This window comes from Delphinus delphis, chromosome 14, assembly GCF_949987515.2.
Source record: "Delphinus delphis chromosome 14, mDelDel1.2, whole genome shotgun sequence".
NCBI classification, from domain to species: domain Eukaryota; kingdom Metazoa; phylum Chordata; class Mammalia; order Artiodactyla; family Delphinidae; genus Delphinus; species Delphinus delphis.
Window position 1 is genome coordinate 15,161,023 of NC_082696.1, and position 12,658 is coordinate 15,173,680.

A 12,658-nucleotide genomic window follows, 5' to 3' on the forward strand; every position below is an offset into this window, starting at 1 on the left:
AACTCTGCAAAGAACACAGATACTCATAGATCTGTGCTCACTTGGGTGAGCACTTCTATACAGGAAGTGTACGTTGTGAAATTTCTATGGGTGAAAAATTTGAAATTTTTGGTTCAAGAGCAAATACACATTTTCAATTTAAATGGGCATTAACAAATTTTGCTCCAAAAAGGTTGCAGAAATTTATACACCAACAGTTTCAGAGTGCCTGTTTTTCTTTTCTTTTGGCCAAGCCCACAGCTTTCTCCTCTCCATTTATCTCACTGAAATGTATGGTTTTTCTGATCACTAATACAGGTGACCATTTGTAAATTTTATTGGCAGTTTGTGTTTCTTCTGTGAAACTGCCCGATTATATTCTCTGCCTTTCAAAAAAGAGTCCACGTCTACTGAGCCCACATGCCACAACCACTGAAGCCCGCGCGCCTAGAGCCCGGGCTCTGCAATGAGAAGCCACTGCAATGAGAAGCACGCGCACCGCAACAAAGAGTAGCCCCCACTCACCGCAACCAGAGAAAAACCTGCGTGCAGCAACGAAAACCCAACGCAGCCAGAAACAATAAATAAATATAATAAATTTATTAAAAAAAGAGTCCTTTGTCCGTTTTTTAAACAGATTTAATTAATTAATTTTTTGGCTGCGTTGGGTCTTTGTTGTTGTGCACGGGCTTTCTCTAGTTGCAGAGAGCAGGGGCTACTCTTCGTTGCGGTGCGCGGGCTTCTCATTGCGATGGCTTCTCTTGTTGCGGAGCACAGGCTCTAGGCATGCGGGCTTCAGTAGCTGTGGCTCGCGGGCTCTAGAGCGCAGGCTCAGTAGTTGTGGTGCACAGGCTTAGTTGCTCCGTGGCATGTGGGATCTTCCCGGACCAGGGCTCGAACCCATGTCCCCTGCATTGGCAGACAGATTCTTAAGCACTGTGCCACCAGGGAAGCCCCTGTCCTTTCTTTTTGATATATGGGATTTCTTAACATCAACATTCACAGATATTCATCTTTTTATGCCCATTATCTATGCTGCAAACGTTTTATGTCATTCAGCCTTACATTTTATAATGGGATTAATCAAATCTGCCAATCTGTAATTCATCTTGTGTTTATTTTTTGTGTGTATGGTTTGACTTAGTGGATATCAACAAGAATGAAAAAAGAAAGTTATTTTAGGACTTACCGCTGGTCTTCAAAACTTTATGCGATCTTGAGGAAGGTTCTGAGCGAAAAGATAAGGCCAGCATCATTTGCAAAACCAAATCAAGTTTTTTTCTTTATAAGTGAATTATTAGCTTATGGGCAAATGAATTGAGCTCTAGAAATTTTCTATCAAATTCATCTAAATCCTGATTGCTTAGAGATACTTAGCAGCAAGACATTCCCTCCATCAAAACTGTAGGATAAATAGTAAGCTGTGCGATCTGGGGTCACCTAACAGAAAACCAACCCTACCAACTAGTAGAGCAATGTTCTGAGCTTTAACTACCACCTATAAGCGGATAACGTTCAATTTTATATTCTTCTGCCAGAGCCCTACCGGAAGCTCCAGGTCTCAGATGCCAACTGTCCATCTGACGTGTCCCCAACATGCCCATAGACCCGGCAAACTCAACACGTCCCAGTCGCAGCTCACCAGTCTCCCCCATCTGCTCTTCCATTTGGATTCTTATCTTAGTTGTCACTCACATTACCCTCCCTAGTTAGCGACCAGGACATCATTTTAAGTTTCTCCTGTTTTCATCCATCATGGTCTTGTGGGATCCCAGGAACACTCCACCCCAATCACCACTGTCTTATTCCAAACCTTTACCATCTCTCGCCCAAGCTAGAGGAACAGCCTCCTACCAATTCTCCCTGCCTACTTCATTTTCCACATCGAGCCAGAACTCTCATTTTAAAAGGCAAACATGTCATTGCTTAAAATCCTTCCATAGCTTGCAGGATGAAGTTCAAACCCTCTGCGTGGCCTACTCGGCCTTCCACGATCAGAGCCCAATCTGTACTTCCAGCCACATCTCTTTCCGATTGACCTTGCCCACCTCTACCTCCGGCCCACCTTGCAGCCAGGCCAAACAACTGGCAATAGCTGTCTGATCTAAGGTACGCTGGCTCAAGTCTCAGGGCCTTTGCATGTGCTATTCCCACCCCATCAGGCTCCTCAGCTCCCAGATCCCATCTGGGGTACTGGTCCTCTACTCTGTACGGCCTTCTCTCTCCTTCCTAGAGGGTTCACCTCTCTCCTTTGTCTCCCCGCTCTTTCTTCCTTTCAACCTCTACTACAGCTCCATTGTATGAACTGGTATTTATTCAACCTTTTTTTGACTCTCCCACTAGACTACAAACTCCTTGCAAGCAGGAATCCTGTGTATTATTCGTACATTCCCAGTTCTTAGTACAGTGCAGGAAATTAGGTAGATACTCAATAAATGCCGATTTAAATGGAAAAAAAATCCGAGGGCTAAGGGAATACCACACGAAGTCTGGTTTAGCAAATGTGTGTTAAAATTTTAGGTCTGAATACTCTTTGGGATGCGTCATTTACAGGATACAATTTTTCACTAGCGATAGTAAAGAGAATTTAAGTACCTGCAGGCCAATGGTAATAACATGCTATACAAAGTGAACTTAGTTGATTGACATGTTTTTTTATATTCACTGGAAAATAGAGAGTTAAGTAGAAAGAGTTTTAGAACCAAAGCTTGAGAGCCCCACCTGGAGGCATTCTCAAAGGTATTCAAACTGGCGGTGTGCTCAGAAACCGGAAAGAATATACCTTTTTGTCAGACTGAAAGGGACTTTCACGACTAACGCCCCATAATTATCTTGATTACCGCATCCTATTTACCAGATTTTCTTCTTAGCCGATATGAAGCAGAACCATCTTTAGAGCCACAAAAGGCTTTTGTCTCTCCCTCAGGACTGTAACAGAAGCCTGGGTAATCTGTAACGTAAGAACCACATGCATCTATAAGAAGGAAGCGTTCCGGAACGTCTCAGCAAATGGGTAGGACTTGTTTTGATACCTATGGATTTATTCTTTTTCGTCAGGCATGGTAGAATCCCTCCTTCCATAACTCGTGTTGAATACGCATCTCAAGACTTTCTGTTTACTGACTGCTGGAGTGTGTTAGCAAGCTAGCCCGCAACCCCTCCTCCAACCCCGCCCAGCACCCACCAGGCACACACAGGCACTCTTTCTCTGTACTCTCTTCTTTTCACTCTCTGGCAGAAAGAGCTATAACCATTGGCTCCACTCTTACTAGAAAGTTAGTTCAAGTGTGTAGGGTGTGATAACTTCCTACACCCACTCAGACTCATCTGCAGCTCTAAGACCCACAGTGGTCAGTCAATTCCATGAACATGAAAATCCCTGCAGCTGAACTTGCTACCAAGGCCCCTGACAGACTGCGGTGACGGGCCACAACAGAGGCCCTGTCAAGGTAAAACCAAATGGAGAATTCCCTCTAGGTAGCAATTTTGTGAGGCATTGGTGCCCGGCGTGGCGGTGGAGGGAGGCGAGCCCTTCCTGCCCTCGTGGAAGCTGTCCTCCCGGGCAGCGACTCTCCATGTTTTTCTAGACGTGGCTCCTTTGAACATGTGATGAATGGTTTAGGTTCTCTTCCCAGACAGGGGGTTTTCATTTTATTTCATCTAAGGGGTACACAGGTTTTGGATTAAGAAACTCTGGTCTAATCCTGAAGTAGTGCAGCATATTCCAAGATCATCTGCACCTAAAGCCTGAGGGTAAACAATTTTAGGACACGTCCGTAGACCGGCGTTCTTCAAATCGGGGTTACGGCCCTTCAAGGGCATCTGAAGTGCAAGAAAGTTCTGAGGACTGTTAAAGACCACATACACTTCTCCAGGGTCAGAGGCCATTTGGTCCAATGGACTGGCCTGCTCTGTTCACAGCCAGCTGAGACCAAAGTCAGGGTAGGGCAAGTAAGGTTATTTTCCTAGGCTGAGCGGCTCTGGCCCAGGCCTGGCCTGGCAGAGAGGCGCAGAGCACCGTTAGAGGCTTCACACCATTCCGTGCGCTCACAGAATCTTAATGGTGTCCAAGAGCTAGCTCAGAGCCTGGGAATAAATAAACAATGTTGAATGTAGCTGCTCACATGGAACAGCTGACCTCTCTGGATCCCCATCTTCCTCCATCTTTTCTCCTGATTCTCACCTGCCCATCCATGACCTTGCCTTCGCTTCAGAGCGCCCAGATATATTATATACATTATATATATATATTTATAGAAGAAATAAGGGGTATATTGTGCAGCGGAGGAAATATAGCTAATATTTCATAATAACTGCAACTAGAGTATAATCTTTAAAAACTGTTGTACACGTGTAACTTATATAATACTGTAAATCAACGATACCTCAGTAAAAAGAATCTTCGAGAGATTTCCACTGAATAAAATAAGCGGCTTCAGAGAACACAGGGCAAGGAGCCCCAGCCCAGCTCTCTGGTGGTGATCACCTTGCATCATTTCTCGGGATCTCACGGACACGCAGTGGGGAATCTCAGTGACAGTGGCGGTGTTCATTTTTCTACTTCAGTAATGTTTCTTTATTTTTCCCCCCCCTGGAGAATTAACAACCAGCAGGCTGGGGGGTGGGCTGGGGTAGGGTGGGGTAGGTGAATCAGCGTTTGCTCTTGGGGAAAGATTCCTCAAAAGCAAGTTATTTAGAAAGTTTTAAGTAAAAGTTTCTGTCAGACCTGGCTGTAAGTCTTTAAAGCTATTGCTTCTTTTTAAATTCTATTTAATCTGGGAGATCACAAGGATGTGATAAGTGCTTCGAACAGGTCTTATTTTATAAGACCTCACTTATATTTATTCTCTGACTGCTATGAGAAGTCCAGAGACACAATAACATATGTGGGGCAGTTGTAATTTTAAAATGTGACCTGCATCTGGAAAACCAATATCTATAGTTAGCGTGATTACTGCAGATAATCAACATAGGTTTTCCGCTAATGGAGCGAGGTGGGAAATGCATTGTGGGACCATCATGTTTGGTGGTGGCAGAGGTGGGGCAAGGGTGACCCTGGAAGCATATCTTACACTGTGAGTTGATGCAGAGACCAGCGGCAAGCCGTCGGGGAGCTCACAGATGAACCGAGAAATTATTGTAGAAACAAGCCAATGGGTTAGGAAGAGGGTATACTGTCTGCTGGCTCTGTTTGTTAAAACAGTGAATAGAGAGCTGCTACTTTCCCACAATGGACGTTTGCCATAAACTTGTAGAAACTTGAGAGATACAAGGAGACAGTGAGATTTCAAATTGTGTAGAAAACAAAACTTACGAACGGCATCCATTTCAAGTATTGCTTGCTTGGCCTGAAAGAAAGAAGGTGTAGCTATAACTGCAGTGACCTTTTTCTGTTTCTTCTTTAAACTACCAATCCTAATACGGGTCTTATCCCACCTGAGTGAGTGGTTTTGGAAAAGCTTAAAAAAAAACAAAACCAAAACTCATTTCTTTTAGGCATTAACACATAGTTCAAGGGATTCCAACAGATGAGCATCTGTCCTCGTGTGGGTGGTAGCTGCTGCACCACTGGTGCCCCAGAGCTAAGCTTACAGCCCTCACCTGGAGAGAAAGAAGGAGGGGAAGGAGGGAGGAAGGAGGGGGAGGGGAGGGGAAGGAGACACAGGCGGGGAGGTGTAGGAGGAGGAAGGGAAAATAAGAGGGAGAGAGAGAAACTTTCACTGAAGGTTCAAAAACCTGGCTGAGCAGCGTATCAAAATCTAGATTCCTGCTACCCAACCCTAGTCTACTGAATCCAGCCCTGATCTATGGAGCCAAAGGCTCAAGGGACAGGGCCTAGGACCTACACCAGCAGCCCTCCCCGTATCTTTGGGGCATTATAAGTCTTCTGAGCTGAATGCAAACTAGTTGCTGGACAGTTCCCCTGTCCTTCCAAATATTATGCGATTATCATCAGCTGACTCTCCCAGCACCCCTGTACCTACCATCACTTGTGTGTGCCCTAGAATCTCCCAGAGGGGGAGAAAGAGCTGCGGTGTGGGAGAAGGACCCTGGAGGACATGGTTTGTGATCCCGGCTTTAGCACTTAACTAGGCAGGTGCTCTCATATTCCTGCCTGTGTTTCTTCGACCTTAAGATGGTAAGATAGGAGCGACCTTTCAAAGTTGCTACCAGGACCAAATGACAGGCACTCAACCCAAGTTAGTTACCATTTACTCCCGCAGGGGACTGGCCCTGATGACCTTGACTCTTGCTTTCTCTGCATACAAACTTCTCCCCGACTCAACCCCCGAGCTTCTGAACTTTATTGCTTCGAGGCTTCTTTTTGTGGAATTATTGCCATATGTTATCAATGTATAGGGAACAGTGAAAAGAAAAGTTAATGGCCTTAACATGAGCCATCTTGCTGAGGATTCAAAGAAGAAAAAAACTAGGTAGGTTTTCTCGCCTCTTTCATGTCATTTTCATGTTTCAAGGTAGTGTAATGGAACCTACAAACGTTATGCTAAAAATAACTTTAAAAATAATTTTACTAATACTTTGTCACAGTATGTGATGATATCACAGTAAAAATGTCTGGGCTAAGGGGCAACCAAAAAAACCCCACAAAAAACAAAAAACAAACCACAAAACAATGCAGTCACCTGAGTTTTGAGAAATCAAATGCTTAGATTTTTATGACACTGATATTTCCATCGTACATTCAGAGTTTGAGGTTACTAGTTGAAGTTAATTTCAGACACAAACGTTAGCTCAGTTCCCGTGAAGTGCATTGGCAGAACCATGTGAATATACAAAATGCAACAGTCTCTACCTGAACCTTATTCCCAACTAATCTGGATGAAATTTAGTTTATATGCCACATATACAGATGGGCCACATGGCTAATTCCCAGCAAGTTTCTTTGTATCCATAAACTTGACTTCGAGAACTCAGTATTTTTTTTTCTGGTCTTGACATTTAATTCAAAAAAAGTCTATTCCCACATTTTTCCACTAGGGGTCAGCCAGAGACTATCACTGAATTAAAGGAATGGAAGGAGGTTACGAGGAACCTAACCTCTGCAGCTGTGTTAACAGTAGAACTGTGGTACATCTTTTTTTTTTTTTGGTACGCGGGCCTCTCACTGCCGTGGCCTCTCCCGTTGTGGAGCACAGGCTCCGGACGTGCAGGCTCAGCGGCCATGGCTCACGGGCCCAGCCGCTCCGCGGTATGTGGGATCTTCCCGGACCGGGGCACGAACCCGCGTCCCCTGCATCGGCAGGCGGACTCCCAACCACTGCGCCACCAGGGAAGCCCGGTGGTACATTTTCTGATGTTTGTTCCCATTATGTAATTCTTTTATTTGATAGGAGTAAATATAGTTTGAAAGCTTCAAGAAAATAAGAAACAGTCTTGAGAAGAGAAAACTTCAACTTAGTAATAATCCTGCTTAAATAAAATATAAAATTATCATTAGCTCATGGTGGATAAAGTATATTAAATAAGTGTGCTTTCATTTTCCCTAGGAATAATGTGGTTAAGATCAACTTTGGATCCAGGAAGAACTGGGTTTGAATCTGGGCTCAGTCGTATACTAGTTGCATAAACTTGGGCAGTTTACTTTCCGTCTCTGAGCCTCTGTTTTTATTTCTCTAGAATGGGGAGAATAAGACCTTTCTCGTAAGGTGTTTTTCTAAGGGTGAAATAAGAATATAAAGTACTCAGCACAGTGTATGTGTGCTCAAGAAGCTGTAGCTAAAAAAAAATAGAACGTTTACATCTATTTACACCTAAAAGGGTCAGGAACTTGGACCAAAAAAGCACAATTCTACTGTGACTCTATTAACCATTATAAAACATAAAGGGAAAACTGCTTGGAATACACACCCCTAGTGTGGGAGAAAGAGGAAGGTCTGTAAGCTAGTTTCACTTTGTAATGGCCAATAACTGATTTTCAGAAGCCCTTTGGCAGTTTTGATTTTCCCAGGGACAGGTAAACAACAGGTGGGGCATATCAAAGACACACTGCCATTGCTCAGAAGGGCATTGCCAGTGACAAGGCCAGCAAGCAAGTGACTAACCATGAAGCAAATGCAGTTGCCTCTCTGCATGAGCTACCTGACACCTCGCAACACCCTGATGAGATGAGACTCATGCTTAAGTCAAAGCACACACCTGTGCACATTCATTTCCTGGGCACCGAATCACTGCTGATAGCCCCTGAGAACAAGTTTCAAATACTTTTCAAAAACTATGCAAAGAGCAACCAGACTTTCCTTTCTCAGAAATCTCAGATCTCCTTATTTTCCACCCAGTTCTACTCTCACGAGCATCATCGCATTTACTGCTCCACTTCATTCCTCCTCGCCTGGGCACGGACCATTTCCCCGCACGCGTGGATATCCATTCTCCACCCTCACCTTAGTTCCTCGCCACTTTACTTCTGATCACCCATCCCTCCACTCCAGAACAGTAACACACAATCATAGCCGCCCCCAGAGCCTCATCATCACGCAGAAGTGCCCTCCCTTTCCGCAGGACTCCAGAAGTCCCCTCTTCAATTACAGATCTCGGTACTTTCCATCTCTCCACCTTAACTCTTGCTGAACCAGTTCTCTGACTTATCCTTCAACCTGTGCCTATCTTCCCGGTTGGTTTCACCCTCCACTCAGCCTGGAAATCATGCTCAGTCACTGCAGGTGGGATGCTGGGTGGCACTGTCTTCCCATGCCCACTTAATCTTCACCCTCACCGCTCTGCCTGTCCTCAGCCTTGGGGAACCCACCTGCGCCCCATGGCTCAACACTAATGTTGAAGTTGCTGGATCAACACACACATTCATGGTGGCCAGCTTCAGTGGGCCTAGGATCCTTTCACAGATTACTGTAGTCATCCCTACTGACTTGCTAGCCTGTGTTCTTTCTTTCTTTCCTTTTAGTTTTTTTTTTTTAAGTTATTCATTTTTGGCTGCATTGGGTCTTCATTGCTGCACACGGGCTTTCTCTAGATGCGGCGAGCGGGTGCTACTCTTTGTTGTGGTGTGCAGGCTTCTCATTGCAGTGGCTTCTCTTTATGTGGAGTATGGGCTCTAGGCACATAGGCTTCAGTTGCTGTGGCTCGTGGGCTCAGTAGTTGTGGTTCGCAGGCTCTAGAGAGCAGGCTCAGTAGTTGTGGCACACGGGCTTAGTTGCTCTGCGGCATGTGGGATCTTCCTGGACCAGGGATCGAACCCGTTTCCCCTGCAATGGCAGGTGGATTCTTTGCCACTGCATCACCAGGGAAGTCCCTAGCCTGTGTTCTTTAGCACGTGTTCTGAACCCCTCCACTTTCCCTCGGACATCCAGCCCCATCTTTGCTTCACTCACCCAGTAGATGCCGTTACCACCAACTTCAGTGAAGGCAAACCCTTTCAGCTCCCTCAAGTCCATCTCAAAGTTTATCCTTTCTCATTTTTCTTCTCCCCCGGCTCAGGGAAGATATTTCTGACCCTTTCCAAGACTAACCCCTACACCTACTGGTAAAGTGAATATAAATAGTGTAATTAGCGTAGAAGAGGCGAATAGATTGGTTACCTTTGTATGGAGCCGCACCAAGTTTCTGGTTCCTAAGACCAATGGGATTACTTCTATCCTTTAAGTGTTTTCAAAAGCCATATTGCAAACATATGGAGGCGTGCATTAGCCGTTCTTGCATACTTTTTCAGTAAATAAGAAGTTTTGAGCTTCCAGCATCAAGTTCACGATCTAATGTTTTTATTAGACTGTATTTACAGTACATGCCCCCATCCCCGAAATTCGGGGGTTAAGGATGATCCTATTCTGCCATCTCCCTGGGGTCACATTCCAAGGGGTGTTCCACCTCTTATCTTTACTGTCTCCTGTTCTCTTTCCCTGTCCCCTTAGCCTACATGTCCACCGTATTCTTCATGAGGGCAAAGCATCTTGCTTTGATCTTACCTCCCCTCAAACTACCACCGTTTGTCTCTTCTGAACTTTGTTTAAAAAAGAAGGCTACACCCAGTCTGTTCCTTACTTCTCCCTTGCTTGTCCACCCACCGCCCTCTCGCCCTTATCTCTCAGTTGCCAAATCTAATATGTACTTTTCTGTCCGAATCTGTCTTCATCTCTGCAGGCTTTGAGATGGTTACTCCACTCGTTCTCGGAGACATTCCTTCCTTTGTTACCACACTTTTCTCCTTCGGTTTTCTTACTGCCTCATTCCGCTGCTCTGCCTTTGGTTCTTCTGCAAATCCCCCAACCCTTGCTGGTCACTTAGATGTTGGGATTCCCAGGGTTCCGTCTTTCCTTTACACGTTTGTGTGGGTCCTCCTATCAAATCTTGGGGCTTCGGTGACTGTGTGGAGAGACCTGCGTCTCTCCCTGCAGCTGAGCCGCCCCTGCGCATGTGTCCCTGCTGCTCCCTCTGAGGCCCATCCAATCGGTCCCTCCCCTGGGCAACCCGTCTTGGAACTCACAACACCATCCTCTTGGCCCAACTCCTGACTCATCCTTGACTTTTATTTCTCCCTCTCCTCATGCACTTGGTGGGCAAAATCCTGTTCCCTCTGGTTCCATGATGGGCTCTGCCTCTCCCCCCATCTCTTATGCTCCCTGGCAGTGCCCCTTGTCTCTCTTCTAGGCCACTGTGGAAGCCTGCTAATTCTTCTCCTGCCGCCACTCACACTCCGCCAGCTGAACCGTCACACTGTCCCAAAGTTACACTGTCAGAACACAGGGCGGCCCATGCCACGCCCCCCCCACAAAGCCTTCAGTCGTTTCCCACCACGAAAATCCAGGCTCCTCAGTGTATGTGTTCAAAGCCCTTCAAAGGCCGGCTGACTGCTTTCCACGTTTCTAGTCTTACGTCCTACTCCATCTCCTGAGGACTCGACCTTTCCGTCCGGGCACATTCTGTGTGCTGTGAACACAGGGCCCCTGTTCACACCTCCTTGTTTTTTGTTTATGCTGTTCTCTCAGCTTGGTTTCCCTTTTTCTTTTCCCCCACTTAATAAAAAAATTCCTCATCCTTCAAGACTGAGCAAACAGGCATTTTCCTTCCTCTCCTCACTTGACTGTAAACTTGAACACTATTCTTCCACAATACTTGGCTTATACCTCTATTAATTCATCACATCATTTATACGACCAGCTCCCTGGTCTGCAAATTCCTTCACGGCTGAGTCTGGGTCTTGCTTCCCACAGAGCCTAAGCCAGCTTTATCCGCCCCAGGTGCTTAGCACACCTTTGAATAATTCTCATAACTGCCTTTATGTTCTACTAGTTCTCTAGAAATTCCCTTACAGTCTTTTCCTTATTTTTCTTCTTTCAAGCCACAAAAGGAACAACAACAAACCAAAAACTCTCCACCGAGTCTCCCTACATGTGAATCGTTTCAGTACCAATGGCTGGTTCGGTTGATCCTTACGTAGTCTCTCAACTGTCTTACTTTGGAAGATGCACATTTGCTGCCGTCAGGCTGTCTTTCTGGGACTCGAATTCCTCTCAGTGTTACTGTTTGCGGCCCTCACAGTCTTACCTTAGCTGGAATCTTCGCCGCGTGATTCTCCAGGATCAGCCTCTTGAGGTGCAGAACCCACAGGCGTTTGTCTTGCTGCGACTTTGCCTACCGGGAGGAGATGTGGACAGTCACGCCACCCCGCTAGTCGCAAGACACAGACACTGCTAAGAGCCTCGGACTGGATGGGACACACGTGAGGTGGCCAGAAAGTCCTGCAAAGGCCTCCAGTCGTGACGCACGAGGGCGGGGAGGCGAGGGGGTGCTGGTACCTGAACGGTGTGCTGCAGCTTGGGGTTCTGGTAGTGGAAGACGCTGAAGCTGAGGGGCTCCTTTGGGATCACTTCCACCAGCATGAGGTTGCCGCACTGGAGGGGCGGGCAGAGAGGGGGAGGCAGGCTCGCAAGAGGATGGAAGCAGCGCCCCAGTCCTCGCCCGGGACCTCTATTCGGACCTACCAGGATGTGAGCTTTGTACGTAAACGTGTCGTCTCTCTTCTTGGTGATGAGAAGCAGCTTGTCAAAGAGGAAGAGCGTCCGCTCATTCTTGGCCCGCTGGAGGCGGAAGGTCCCCTCGAGAACTAGCTCCCCGTAGCTGGTCAGGTCTGGCCCCTTCCAGTTGGTGAGCAAACTCTGTATCTCCTGAAACAGTGAACGTTTCCTGTGATTAAACAGGAGGTGGGAAGGCAAGACGGCGAGGACACAGGGGCCCATTTGTTGAGCCTCAAGAATGGTGTCTAAATACCTGCGACAGGGGCTAAGGGCCCTGCGTGGTGTCTGATGTGTCTGCATTTATGGCTGGTGTCACTTCAGGGTTAACAGAAATGAATCAAGTTGTTAATTGACGAGTTGCCAATTACTTCTTTCCATCCCTCCATAATCCCTCTACTAAGGCAGTGGAACTGTCTTTCACAAGCCAGGTAAGGAGGCTGCTGGTGTGTGGCCTTCTCAGCTGTCCTTCTCATGATGTGCTCACCCACATTCTCTGGACGAACACCCTCAGAGCTACTGACCTGAAAAACCTCTTTCCAGAAATCGAACTCACACCACAAATAAGTAACGCAAAATGAAAGCCTGAGGAAAATCACACAAGATACATCTCAGAAATTTCCTGATATTAATCCCCATTCATCTGGGAAAAGGAAATGAATGTTTCTTCGCCACTGTGTTTTTAATGGAACTTC

General features: G+C 46.3%; 1 protein-coding gene across 1 annotated transcript in view; it reads right to left on the reverse strand.

Moving 5' to 3' along the window:
• Positions 1 to 12,658, reverse strand: part of PLEKHG1 (pleckstrin homology and RhoGEF domain containing G1) — a 157,633-nt gene that overhangs the window by 15,714 nt on the left and 129,261 nt on the right. Inside the window, exons 8-13 of the mRNA XM_060029789.1 lie at positions 11,934 to 12,116; positions 11,748 to 11,843; positions 11,497 to 11,583; positions 5,294 to 5,327; positions 2,834 to 2,929; positions 1,169 to 1,207 (exon numbers count right to left, since the gene is read on the reverse strand). Coding sequence (XP_059885772.1) covers positions 1,169 to 1,207; positions 2,834 to 2,929; positions 5,294 to 5,327; positions 11,497 to 11,583; positions 11,748 to 11,843; positions 11,934 to 12,116 — 535 coding nt within the window. The remainder of the gene's footprint in view (positions 1 to 1,168; positions 1,208 to 2,833; positions 2,930 to 5,293; positions 5,328 to 11,496; positions 11,584 to 11,747; positions 11,844 to 11,933; positions 12,117 to 12,658) is intronic.